Source organism: Oryctolagus cuniculus, chromosome 7 (assembly GCF_051225735.1).
Source record: "Oryctolagus cuniculus isolate XC-2025 breed Fujian yellow rabbit chromosome 7, ASM5122573v1, whole genome shotgun sequence".
In the NCBI taxonomy this organism is placed as follows: Eukaryota; Metazoa; Chordata; class Mammalia; order Lagomorpha; family Leporidae; genus Oryctolagus; species Oryctolagus cuniculus.
The window spans coordinates 117,012,625-117,025,834 of NC_142873.1; the positions used below are offsets into that span (position 1 = coordinate 117,012,625).

The window sequence follows — 13,210 nt, forward strand, 5'->3', positions numbered from 1 at the left end:
CAATGCCTAGTTCTCTTGCCCTCCCCTTATCACAAGATGACCTTGCTGTTCCTTAGATATACCAAGTTGTTTTCACTCTGAGTCTTGCCATTTTTTGATCCTCAGTGAAACACTTTTCTGCCAGGTCTTTGCAGCTTACTCCATTCATCAATGTCTCTGCTTAGGTGTCACCTGATGCGTCAATCTTGCTGACCACTCTCTTTATAAAATATCTACCTCTCTCACATTGCTTTCTATCTTTTTTAAAAAAGATTTATTTATTTTACTTGAAAGTCAGAGTTACACACAGAGAGAAGGAGAGGCAGAGGCAGAGAGAGAGGTCTTCCATCCGCTGGTTCACTCCCCAAGTGGCCACAATGGCTGGAGCTTTGCCAATCCGAGGTCAGGAGATTCTTCCAGGTCTCCCACATGGGTTCAAAGACCTAAGGACTTGGGCCACCTTCTACTGCTTCCCCAGGCCATAGCAGAGAGCTGGATCAGAAGTGGAGCAGCTGGGTCTCAGATCAGTACCCATATGGGATGCCTGCACTGCAGGCAGTGGCTTTACCTGCTATGCTACAGCACCGGCCCCCTCTATCTTCTTAACATTGCTTTGACTTTCTTCATATCATATGTCCCTACTCTGTATATTGTTATGTATTTTTTAGTTGCCTAAATAAGATGTGATTTATAAGAGGATAAAATCTATTTTCTTTACCACCATATCCTCTGAACCTAAAAAACAAGCCTAGGTTGAGTGAGTCCTCAAGATATTTGTTGATTGAATAGATGAATGGATCTGCTGTATATAAAACTCATCTATAGTTTCTCTTTGAACATGGAAAAGAATCTAAACTACATATGATGGTCTTCATAGCCCTGTATTTTGCTATGTCTCTTAATTTCCTATCTCTATTTCTTTAGCTCATCTGCTCATAGTCCAGCCCACTTGATTTCTTTATATTCAGATTTTGAAATGCCTCAGGACATTTACACTTGTTATTCCCTTCCTGGAAAATTATTTTCTTTGGACTTTGTATAGCTACATTAGGTCTAAGGTCAAATGACACTTTCTAAGATCAGCCTTCTCTAAACTGTCTAAAGAGTACTGCCTTACCATTGACAGTTCACACTATTTCACAGAACTAACAAATCTAATTACCTCATATATTTGTTTTCTTGTTTATCATCTATCTCCTCCTATTAGAAAGAAAATTTTGAAAGGCAATAGGATATCTGGTCTTGTTTTCAACTCTGTCCCCATTTCCTAGATCAGGTTATAGATGAAGGGTTGGGAAGGAAGGAAGATGACTGGGAAGAAAGATGGACAGGAAAAAGCAAAGGAAGATGGATTGCCTACCAGATGGACTGTTGAGAGACTAAAATGAGATAACTCACATAAATCACTTCACACAATAACTTGTAAACTGGGAGCCCAGTTAATAGTGAGGATTCATTTTCACTATGCTACTCCATAATTTGATAAAGACTGAAGCTTATGACTTGTGACTTCTAGTTAAAGCCTAAAGGAGAAAGAGGAATTTTGACCCCACATTTCTGGGGATGCAGCTCCCAGCTGATGGGGTAAGAAAGAAGTTCCTCCCTTCCTTAACTCTAGTTTAGAAAGGAAAGCACACAGAAGGCTCAGAGAGCACTAGCAAAACACTAGTCCACTTTTCTAGTTGTAGCATGGATGACTCGGGTAGACAACTACTGTATTACATAAATTGAAAAATCAAGACATTTGGGTAATGTCTAATTTTATGCTATTTTCAGAGTGAGAAATATTTTCATATATAATACTAGAATTTCTATTGAAGTCAAATGTGCAAGCACAGAAGAAGAAAATTTATACAATTGAGACTGTCCTAGAAAAGCTCAGGCACAAAGTTCACAGGTGCCCAGGTACCATTCAGTCAGCCTTGAGTTAGCTATGTGCCCTTGAACCAGTTTTGTTCCCTGGAATCAAACATCAATTGTCACTCCTCTAGGTAGTCCCCATGTTATTTGCAAATCATAAAAGCTTGAAGAATTTTTCAGCAAATAGTCATAGTCCACCTGTTCTGAAGTAGTCCCTGTTCTTGGGGCTAGGAGATCAGTTCAACATAATCCCTGGTCATAGGAGCCCACATTCAGTGGGAAGACAGATCAGCCTCTCCAATTTCCCATTATACTGACGTAGAGATATTAGCAATGTGCAATAGGGAAACCAAGAAGAGAATGATTAATTCTGGCCTTGATTTCTGGGAGAAATCAAGTTTCCTAGGGGAGGTATCATTGGAACAGAGCCTTGAAAGAATTAGCTAAGAGAGAGAACAGCATTCCATAGCGAAGGATGGCATGAGCCAAGTCTGGAAGACATGAAAGCTTTTTCAGGCTTTTAGAATTGAACGTGGAGAACTGAGAAGTAAGTGCTGTGAGTGAAAGATGCTGGAGTTAAGGTCAGGGAAGTAGGGTGTTAGATATTTCAGTGCAATGAGAGAAGAATCAGGAAATAGAGTTAGGGGCCAGAAGATACTGAAATAGTAGACAGTGGAATATGCAGGTGTCAAGCTAAGAAAGTCCCAGGCAGCAGGAAGGGGCACATGAGCAGCTCTGTGTTTGGATCAGGGCTCTATGACTACTGGATGGAGAACAGTGTTAAGAGGAATGAGATTGAAGTAAGAAAACCAGTTTCTCCCAATGAGCTAAGAAATGGAGGCAGTAATCACTTACATTTTATTTTCTGTCTATGTTCAGAAAAACAGCCAAACACCAGGCATCGCCATCTTCCCAAAACTAAGCCACTGCCTTCTGTGGAGTCCCTGGGTCCTCCTCCCCCGAAGCCTCCCAAGCCCCCTGCGGTGAACCTCCAGGTTTTCCGGAGACAGGCAGCTGCTGTTTCTGAGATCCGAAGTGAAGGTAAGGGAAATGCACGGGGCTTGTGTGCCTGTGTCCCTCATGTCACCTTACTCCCTGCCTGGACTCCCAGATGACTCTCCCAGGGCACTGGACATCCATCACAGCTTGTCTCACATGGAGGCTGTGGCAGCTTGCCCATGAAATTACAAATCTGTAGGGATTGGCCCCTTATCGCTCCTGGGCCAGCCAGCTTCCCCTGAGAGCACTGCACTTGATCACTGGGAACCTGTCCAAGAGGAAGAAAATGAAAAGCCAGTGAACAGGGAGCCAGTGAACCTTTGTGTTTCCTGCAAAACCTGTGCTGTCAACACAATCGGGGCAGAAGAAGGGAGGGTGGGCTGAAAAGAGAAAAAAGTCAGTGTCATCTTGACCGAAGACCCTGTGGGGCTGCTCTCATACCCCCCCCCCCCACCTCCCGGGATCTGCCTTCAGTAATTAACTGAAGTCCCCTATGCCTTCTGGTCCTTTGTAAGAACTGAAACATTCTTGGAAGCCATTTTGCTGTTGTATTTTGTGTCTTCCTGTGCTGGTTAGAGGGACGCCTTCCTGTTCATCACCAGTCCTGCTGCAGTCTGATCTTGTTGACATCTAAATGCTTTGGCTTATGTTCATGCTAATGAAACATGAGGTGAACATTCACTTTGGGGCACTGCGTTGCACTGTGCTAACATTTGTGCGACTGTGGCTATCAGCACCCACAGATGGTAAACCAAGAGAGTTAACGCAGTTTGTGATTGCTCATTCAACTGCTTTGGGCAGCCTCATGTTTGAATTTTGCCAACTCACTGGTTCTTAAACCTCAGCATGCCCCAGACCCACCTAGAAGAGTTGTTTAAATACAGACTGTTAAGCCCCATTCCCAGAGTTTCTGATTCAATTGCTCTGGGCTGGAACCCAAGAATTTGCCTTTTCACTAGCTGCAGGGAATGCTAACACTGCTGGCACTCTGGGGACCACAGCTACAAGTTATCTTAAGTCCTATCCTGAAAGCAAACTCTAGAGAGGTAAAGCTCTTTTTTTAAAGGATTTATTTATTTTACTTGAAAGTCAGAGTTACACAGAGAGAGGAGAGGCAGAGGGAGAGAGAGAGAGGTCTTCCATTTGATGGTTCACTCCTCAATTGCCTGCAACGGCCGGAGCTGTGCTGATCTGAAGCCAGGAGCCAGGAGCTTCCTCCAGGTCTCCCACATGGGTGCAGGGTCCAAGGACTTGGGCCATCTTCTACTGCTTTTTCAGGCCATAGCAAAGAGCTGGACAGGAAGTGGAGCAGCTGGGTCTCGAACCAGCACCCATATGGGCATTAACCTGCTGCGCCACAATGCTGACCCCAGAGGTAGAGCTCTTTTAAGTATAGTTTGGTAATGTAGCCACCTCCATATCAGAGAAGACTGTCTCATTTTTATAAGCATTAAATAATTCAAGCTTCAAACTACCTCTCTGAAAGGGAAGTTGGTTATCAAAGAGCACAGGACAAAGTCTTCTGTAATCAAATAGGCTTTGCAGATTCCCCACCTCACCAGTTATTTAAGTTTGGGCATGCTGTTCACTGAACCTCATTTTCCTGGTCAATAAACTTGGGATAATGAAGACACTGATCGCATAGCATAACTGAGATGATGATGAGATGATGCCTGGGGAAAAAAAAAAAAAAGGCTTACACAGCTGTGGCACACCAGTAAGTACTTGGTAAATATTCAAGGTTATTTCAAACACACACTGAGCAGCTATACTTTGAGATAGGCCCTGTGATGGAAACAAGGGATTAACAGATAAACCCAACCAAGGTTCCATTCCTCAAGGTGGTCAAAGTCTAATGCAAGAGATTGTACCCATAAATAATCACTATAAAGCATGGGTAAGTGATGCAGTGCAGAAACTGGCAGTCCCCTGGGTCCCAGTGTGGGGTGGGGGATTCTTGGAGAACAGGAGAGGTGCTATTCCACACTTGTCTTGGGGTCTCAGTCATCCCATGTACATCATTCACTTTGACCAATCTGCTGCCAATGTCCTTTTTTGACTCTGCCTCTTGTTCTTGCAGTGACTGTGAAAGAGGACTCCCTGCCTCTAGAGAGGTGAGTTCATACACGTTCCTTAGTTGTGCAGGAAACTGGCCAGACAGCCTACTTAGCCTGCACAAGAGCAGGTAGTCCACACAAGCCAGGTGTCTGTATCTCAGAAGGCATTCAGGAAGAGCTCATTAGTGAGCAACAAATTGCAACTTTTGTTTAAATGAAAGACAAATATATTGTATTTAATTACTGTTCTGATATTAATATATAAAGATGGTCCTCTAAGGTATGCTTTTATTATTATTATATAGTTAATTTTGGTAAATTGAAACATCAGCTTCCTTAGTCATAAATCGAATTAAAGGCAAACAAAGGCAGCTGTGATGTCAGGAATTAGTAATTGAATAAAGGGTGTTCTATTTTTGATGCATTGGTTCTTAGAATTTTCCATGGAAGGATCACTTCATTAATTCACTCAATCAGATAATGTATTTACTGAAACAGCGATCCGGTGGCCAGGTGGTTAAGGCAATGGACTGCTGATGTATTTACTGAGCCCTTTGGTGTGATGTGTGTTGAGCTGCTTACTTTATACAGATTTCCTCATTTGGTGGCCTCACGAAGACGGTAAAGTTGATGCTGCTGGCCTTGTTTCATAGCTCAAGACACTTGGGCTCACAAAGTTTGCCACTCACTGAGCCATGATCCTATCCGGGACATCCTGAACTGTGTTTACTGTACACATGGCCTGTCTCCCAAAGATGTTCTTGTTCTTGAGAAGCTCAGTTTTACAAAGAGAGCCAAACTTAAAAACAAATAATTGTGTTACTTATTGACTCATCAAATGTTTATTGTAGTAAAGTGTGTTAAGTTTTTATAATAAAGGAAGTTTCAGAACTCCGAGGTTACATACATGAGGAAGTAGTCACTTCTCCTTGGAATGATCAGGAAAGTCTTTAATAGTGCATAACTTTTCTGTGGCTACGTTAATGCTACCTAAGGAACAAGAGCAACAGTTCAAGAGCTCCCACCATGAGTCTGAGGGGTGCAGCTGTTCTGGGCTGGGGTCACCTGGAGTTCCTGCATGTTTGTAGTCAACTCTGAACTCTCTAAGCGGCTTTCCTGATGCAGGCTGGGGTTGCTCACACATCCAGGGTTCAGCTTGCAGTTGGCTGATCTAGGATTGACTTAGATCACCTAGAATACTACCATCCATCTCTCACCCTCCAGCAAGCTAACCCAGGAATATTTTTCCAGCAGTTACAGATGGCAAGAGAGCCAAGTCTGATTGTGTAAGCACTTTTCAGGCTTTTGGTGTCACATTTGCTAGCATCCTACTGGTTAAAACATGTTGCATTGCCAAACCCAACATGAGAGCGAAGGGCAGTGAACTTTCCATGGTAAAGAGCAGGGATTCAGGAAGAGGTGAAGATCATGGGCACTGACAATCAACCCGTCACTGAAGCGGAGACATTTGAAATGAGTACTGAGGACTGAGGCTTGTGGATATCATGGAAAAGGACTCTATAAGCAGAGGCAGGGAGTGTGTCTTATTTGTGGAAAGCAGAAATGGGGAAGTAGAGTTAGAGTGTAGAAACTACAGGGATGAGAACCACATCACAGAGAACCTTGCACACCAAGGAGCTGATAAGATGCTCTTGTTCAGCAAGGAACTCTGTGGTGCTAGATGCTGTTCATGTGCTCCCAGAGCTCCTAGCAGAGCTGTCTGTTTGAAAGAACTAAATGACAGCACTGGGTAGGTCACTGGGACATATTCCGTGTGCATACGCATGAAAGACAAGAACATATAGATGGCTCAGGCAAAGGTTTGCACTATTTACTCAAAGAGTGTAGACTCCAGTGTGACAGTCGGAGGGGACAATGTGTCTCTGCTGAGCTCTGGCTCAGTCTTGGTTCTCTCCTGCTGTCCGATTTTGAACATCTTAGTCTGAGAATGAGTGTGCTGTGATTCTAGTTTTAACTAGATAGGCACTGTTCCTACAATTTGACTCTACACTAAGGTGACTTCTCTGGCATTTTAACCAATAATAAATAGCCGTTTCTTTCAACAAGAGGGACAAACTTGCTGGGATGGGCCTATCAGGAGATAATTGTCAGTCTCCAGTGTGATACCATCTCTGTAAGGAATTTATGAAGGCAACTGTGGCTACTCTGTCCTTTCACTCTGGCTTTAAAACACAAGTCCCATATGAAGTGAGGTTTCATTGAATATCAATTATTGAATATCAATGATTGAATGTTGAATGGCAGTCAAAAGAGATGGAGACCATAATCCTTAGGGGTAATGCCACTGAAGGTGAAATAACTGAAGTTGGAGCTTATAGCATGGGTAGGAATTAGAGTGGTTTTCTTACTTGCTCCTTTGTGATGCTGTGTGGCGAGTGAGGGCAGGGCGCTATTCCCAGAAATAAGCACAGCCTTGATACATTGTTGGTTAGTGGATGGATGGAGAAATGCAGATATGGATGAACAGATAGATAAATGGACCAGTAGACATTCAGGATAGAGATAGCACATTATTGAAAGTATGGAGGGAGTAATAAAGATGAGCAAATAAGCAGAAAGTATTCTAATGTGGGAAAATAAAAGATGAGGTTGAATCCTAAATCATGTTAAGTCCCATGGTGGAGTCTGGACTTTATCTTGTCAATGGATTCATTTGCACAAGTGAATGTCATGATACCCAATAGCCTTAAGCACAACTTCCATGGAAACTGGCGCTTGCTTGGGAAGAACATATTCCATGTTAATTGTATTCCCCTTTAATGCAAATGTCAGGTTAGAAGTCAAGCCTGTGGGATCTCATTCCTGGAAAGGGACCAGGTGATTATTTGAGGCTCCTAGGCCATACAACAGAATTACTGAAGGCCTGGGTTTTGAATTCAAGCCTTACCACTTAACCTCTTGGACAGATGCCCAAACTTCTGAAAATTTCAGTATCTACTCTTACATAAGAAGTATTGTATTTACTGCTATTCCCTAATTCATAATGTTGTGATGAGGATTAAATGAAGTCATGACTGTAAAGTGTTTAGTGCAGGGCCTGGCATCTAGAAAGTGCTCAGTAGAGCTTCCTTAGGGACTGTGCATCCTTCCACGGAGGACAAAGATCCATGCTCAGAATTGCAGGCTCCAAAAATACATTGATGAAATGCCTTACATGCATCTACACATAGACATATTTTTATTATTGGTTTCAAAGTCCGTCAAGTTGAACTGGGAACAAAATTGACTGCCACACTCCGAACTCCTGTCCTAGATCCGCTCCTCAGTAAACCAGAGGTTACATTTATCCCTCTTTTCCTGGCAGTTCTTAAAACATATAAGGGGTGCAGTCATCTCTAAATGAGAACCTTCATTGTTTTCAGCCATGACTGATTAAATAGGAGTCTCTCTGTTCTAGCTGTACTTCTATGGCTACATAGAGTAATCAGTTTGTAAAGAACCTGGTGCACCTTTGAGAGCCATCTTTTGTTTCTAGGCTTCTCTACTTTCTGTCGATCTGAGAGGCTGCATTGTGCAATGGAACAAGTACAGGTCTTTCAGTCTGATTAATGTAAGTTCAAGTGCCTCCTCCACACCTTGATTGAATCATGTAACAGCCCAAAGTTCTGATATAGGTTATCTGTAAAATGGAAACATTAATAATATGTACTTCATTGTGTTGTCCTGAAGTCCAAGTAAAATAAAACAAACAAAGCACAGAGTCCACAGAAGCTCACAAAATCTTGATTTCTTCAATCTTTGGCCTCTCTATCTCTTGTTATCTCGAAAATATTAATATTCCATTAGTTTTCAACAATGAATTGGCTCTTTGGAGATTATTCTTTATCATCACTCTTTCATGCATACCAAGCTGACTGTATTGCTAATGTACCTCTGAAGGTAGTGGAAAATGGTGCGAGTACTTGGGCCCCACATCCAGGTAGAAGACCTGGATAGAGTTCCTGGCTCCTGGTTTTAACTTGATCCAGCTCCGGCCACTGAGACCATTTGGGGAATGAATCAGTAGATGCAGGTTTTCTCTCTCTTTCTCTATTTCTTTCTCTCTCCTTTGCTGTGCCTTTTGGACAAATAAGTAAACAAACATTTTTAAAAATAGTAGCAATTATTTGCTTTTTACTTGCTTGAAAGGCAAGGACACAGAGACAGAGACAGAGAGCCTCCATGTGCTGGTTTATTCCCCAACTGCCCACAATAGTCAGAGCTGGGCCAGTATGAAGCTAGGAACCCAGACTTCAATCTGGGTCTCCCACATGGGTATCAAGACTCAACTATTTGAATCATCACCACTGCCTCCCAAAGTGCACAGTAGCAGGAACCTGGAATTGGGAACAGAAATGGGACTTAAACCCAGATACAACTATATGAAACACTGGTGTCCCAATCAACATCTTAACCACGGTATCAAATATCCACCCTTGTTTTTCATTTTGATGAAAGTCTTTAAAAGGGGAGGGTTGCGGGTGGGAGGGAAGTCATTGGGGGGGGAGCCAATGTAATCCATAAGCTGTACTTTGGAAACCTATATTCATTAAATAAAAGTTGAAAAAGTTAACCTAAGCCGCCTTTTAAATCTTCTGGGTAGCCTCCTTCATGTAGTGGAGCATACGTTCGTATTTGTGGTTTTCATCTTCCTATGCCATGCAGTGCCCTCCATGCTGGGCAGATTGAGTGTCTAGGACTGAGTCAGTGCCTTACCAAAGGCATTCGAGTGAAATAAATGATACTACCACTGCTATGGCCAAATAAATGCATCTGAAGTCCTGATTTGAACAGCAAGAAGTGCTGTGGAGGCAAATTTGGATTAAAGTAATAAGTGGAGGTTGGAAAAAATTTTGAGATGATCCAGAATTTTCTGAGGTGGTGACTTTTGGGTTGAGGACTGAATGATAAGGGCTCAGTTCAGTCAAAGGAATGCCTAGGAGAAGAACATTCCCAGAGAGGAAATGACTGCTATGAAGTCTCAAGACAGCCCCCCTCACATGGCCAGTGAGCCAGGAAGGAGAGGACCAGTGCCAACGCTGAGTCAGGACAAGGATGGCAGAGTCCGGTGGACCCTAGAGAGAATTTGGATTTTGTGCTAAGTGCATTGGGAAACCATTGGAGTTTTAAACCAAGGACTGATATGAGCTAGAATTGATTTTGTGACAATCACTCTAGATGCTTTGTAAATAATAAATTTTGCAAGGAAATAGAAGAAATCAGGAAGAAAACACATGAAGCCACAGTGACATCAACAACAATACAAATTGCAACCCATACTCGCAGTGTCTAGTCTAAATCCTCTACATAGATGATTCCATTTATGATTGGAAGTAATATCACCCCACTATAAAGCTGCAGAAATGTAGTCACAGAGAGGTGAAGTAACTTGACATGGACCGGGTGGTAGAAACGAGATTAAAAAAATATTAATGGATGCAGAATTTATTTTGGAAGAAGACCAGAAACTGCTGGATCAGAGGAGATGTGAGGGTAAAAGAGGAAGCTAGGAGAGCTCCTAGATTATTTGCTGTTTCCATTGTGTTGACATTAATCCATGTGAAGTGTTTGCTGCACAACCAGTACTCAGTGCAAGACACGAATAAGATTCTTCCTGAAGGTCTACACTAATTTTTTTATAACAACAGCAACAAAAGCATATCATTGCACCTGTGTGCGAGTAAGACAGAATCTCTTAGGCTAGTTTTAAAATTGCAACCGCAGGGCTCTTTTCCAAATGGTAACTTTGACAGGTACAGGTCTAGTCTGGTTGATCCACACCAAAATAAGCTCATCATGGCTATTTATTATTTTTGAAGGTACAAGTGGCCTCAGAAGTCAGAGTGTGCTAAATTGGATCACTCTGAGGGAAGAATGAAGAGAGGGAAATTTTGGAAACTGTTGTCCATGGAGTTTTAGAACCAGAAAATTCAGGTGACTTTATTGTAGGTCCCGCCAATAACTTCTTACTATCCCTTTCTAAGTGAGCTTCAGGGGACACAACATGGTTACCGTTTGATAGGGGAATGAATTTACTAGGAATTTACTAAGAATTTCTCTTTCATGTTTTCAAATATGGTTGTCCTTAGTGCTAGACCAAACGCCCACCTTATTAAAAACAAAGCCTAATTTTGTGCATGGAAATATTCCATAAGGTGCAGTGGCAACTAATATGTGACTGTGGCCACACCCTGGGCATTGTCTAGTCTTTTTATATCTGCTAAGCTTATTATAGCCCATAACCATCTTAGGAGAGTAACATTAATGTTTCCATTTTGTAGATGAGAAACCAAGGACCAGAGACTTTTGTAACTTGTCCTAAAATACATGATAACACAGGGTTTATTACTGATGAGAACTCAGGACCACTTTAAAGACTTTTCAGATGTACTTAATGTCTCAGTCAGAATTTTTCCACCAAAAAGAATTCCTGGAGCTAGCCATCAGCCTGCAAACTCTATGAGTAAAGGATCATCTATGTTTTCCACTTGGGTTTTTCCAGATCCTACCACACATGCAAGCAGTACTTACTAAATGACTAAGTAAATGAGAGACCAATAGAATGGCAGATAAAGAGAATGATGAGGAGAAGGTTGGATGGATAAAACACTAGCAACCTTTGTTAACTTTTATGTAACTACAGAAAGCATTTTAAGACTGTTACTCTTATATTTTGCATAAATTTGTACATCCAATACCATGTCCAAGCAGAAATGCTCTTCCTGTATGTGATGCTGTGGAGTGACCTTCTTCCAGATCTTTTGCATCATGCAGGATTCATGTTTCCTTTCGTTCAATAATCTGAGTTCTAATTATGCGGCAGCCATTGTTCTAGATACTGGCAGTCATAAGAAGCAGAACAAACTCTCTACCCTCATGGAGCAGTCATTTTAGTTGGGAAGAAAGACAAATACCTGAATAATGTTATACATAAAAAGGCAGTAATATTTGCTTACATGTTAGCTTCCTTGACAATAATTGTGTTTTCATAGTCTTGCTCAAGATATGTCTAGCCCAAATATTATGCCACTTTATTTTCCTATTACAATTATTAATGCTTTAATAGATGATACTTACTCAGCTTATGTAATTTCCATGTTATTCTAGACTGTGAGAATCCTAAGTCTAAAGGCCTTGTCTATTATTTTTGTTTTCTAGCACAGTGTGTGGCAGAGAGGAGGCAGTCAATAAAAATGTAATCATCTACCTGTCCATCTAGGAGTCTCTAGTCCTTCTGTGAGCACCAGAGGAGGGTCTAAAAAAATAAAAGTGGTAGTTAGCTGGGAGCCCCTGATGTGCTAGACATCATATCAGGCCCTCGGGACACAGCAGTGAGTGATATACAAGATCCCAGAGCAGGAGATGGAAAGGGTTTTTATAAAGTGATACAACATGTTTTCAGACTATGGCAACACTAACAAGAACATCAGGTAGCCTGTTATGGTATCTGGAAATAGGTAGGACAGAAGGCTATTGGCAAAGGTAGCTGGAAAAGGACTTAGTTAAAGGGGGCAGAGGTGAGACCTCCTGGCTGAGAGGGAGCTGGCCATGCAGAGGGCATTCCAGGTAGCAGGCACAGCACTTGCTAAATCCCCACAGTAGGAGAGAATATGGCATCCTTGCAAAACGAACCAGCTCCCATATGGGATGCTAGTGTTGCAGGCAATGGCCTAACCTGCTGTACCACAATGCTGGTACCTTAATCAGTATTTTATTTTTTTTAAGATTTATTTTATTTATTTGAAAGGTGGTTAGATTCTGTCTGTTTTTGTTATTTTCCACTTCTCCTAAGTGTGTATCTACCTCCCTGCCTAAATTATAAATGAACCAAAAGCATGAAGAGGGTCTACTATTTCTTTCTTACCAACGGCATGAATGGCTTTAGTACTTCAACATTAGAAGATTTGGGGAGTATGTTAAGAACATAGATTTTGGGGGCTAGATCACCTTTGCTTCATATGCTGAGATCTAGCTGTGTGATCTTGGAAAAGTTGTCTAGTATATATGTCTCTCTAGTCTTCCATTTCCTTTTTTATGGTAAATGGTAAAATCAAACCCTACACCCTAGGTTTGTAGTGAGGTTTTAGAGAATTAGCTGTCATTCTGCAAACCGAAATCCCAATGTTGCAAACACCTGATGAGTGGCAGTGACCGTGGCTGGTTTGTGCCAGCAGGGTCTGACGGTCTGAAGGAGCAGTGCTAAGGCAGCAGACCGGCAGTCAGGATGCCGGGCTCCTGCTGCAAGCCTGCCACCAGCTCAGAGGCTGGCCTCACCCCCCTGTCTGGGGAAGACACAGAGACGGCTATTATGGCTG

At 42.1% G+C, this 13,210-nt stretch overlaps 1 protein-coding gene across 6 annotated transcripts in view; it reads left to right on the forward strand.

The window, feature by feature from the left end:
- FYB2 (FYN binding protein 2) overlaps positions 1–13,210 on the forward strand; it is a 172,758-nt gene that overhangs the window by 35,713 nt on the left and 123,835 nt on the right. For all 6 annotated transcript variants that reach the window (XM_089337354.1, XM_051856422.3, XM_089337356.1 and 3 more), the window contains exons 3-4: positions 2,719–2,880; positions 4,919–4,952. In XM_089337354.1, the coding sequence (XP_089193480.1) occupies positions 2,719–2,880; positions 4,919–4,952 (196 nt within the window). The remainder of the gene's footprint in view (positions 1–2,718; positions 2,881–4,918; positions 4,953–13,210) is intronic.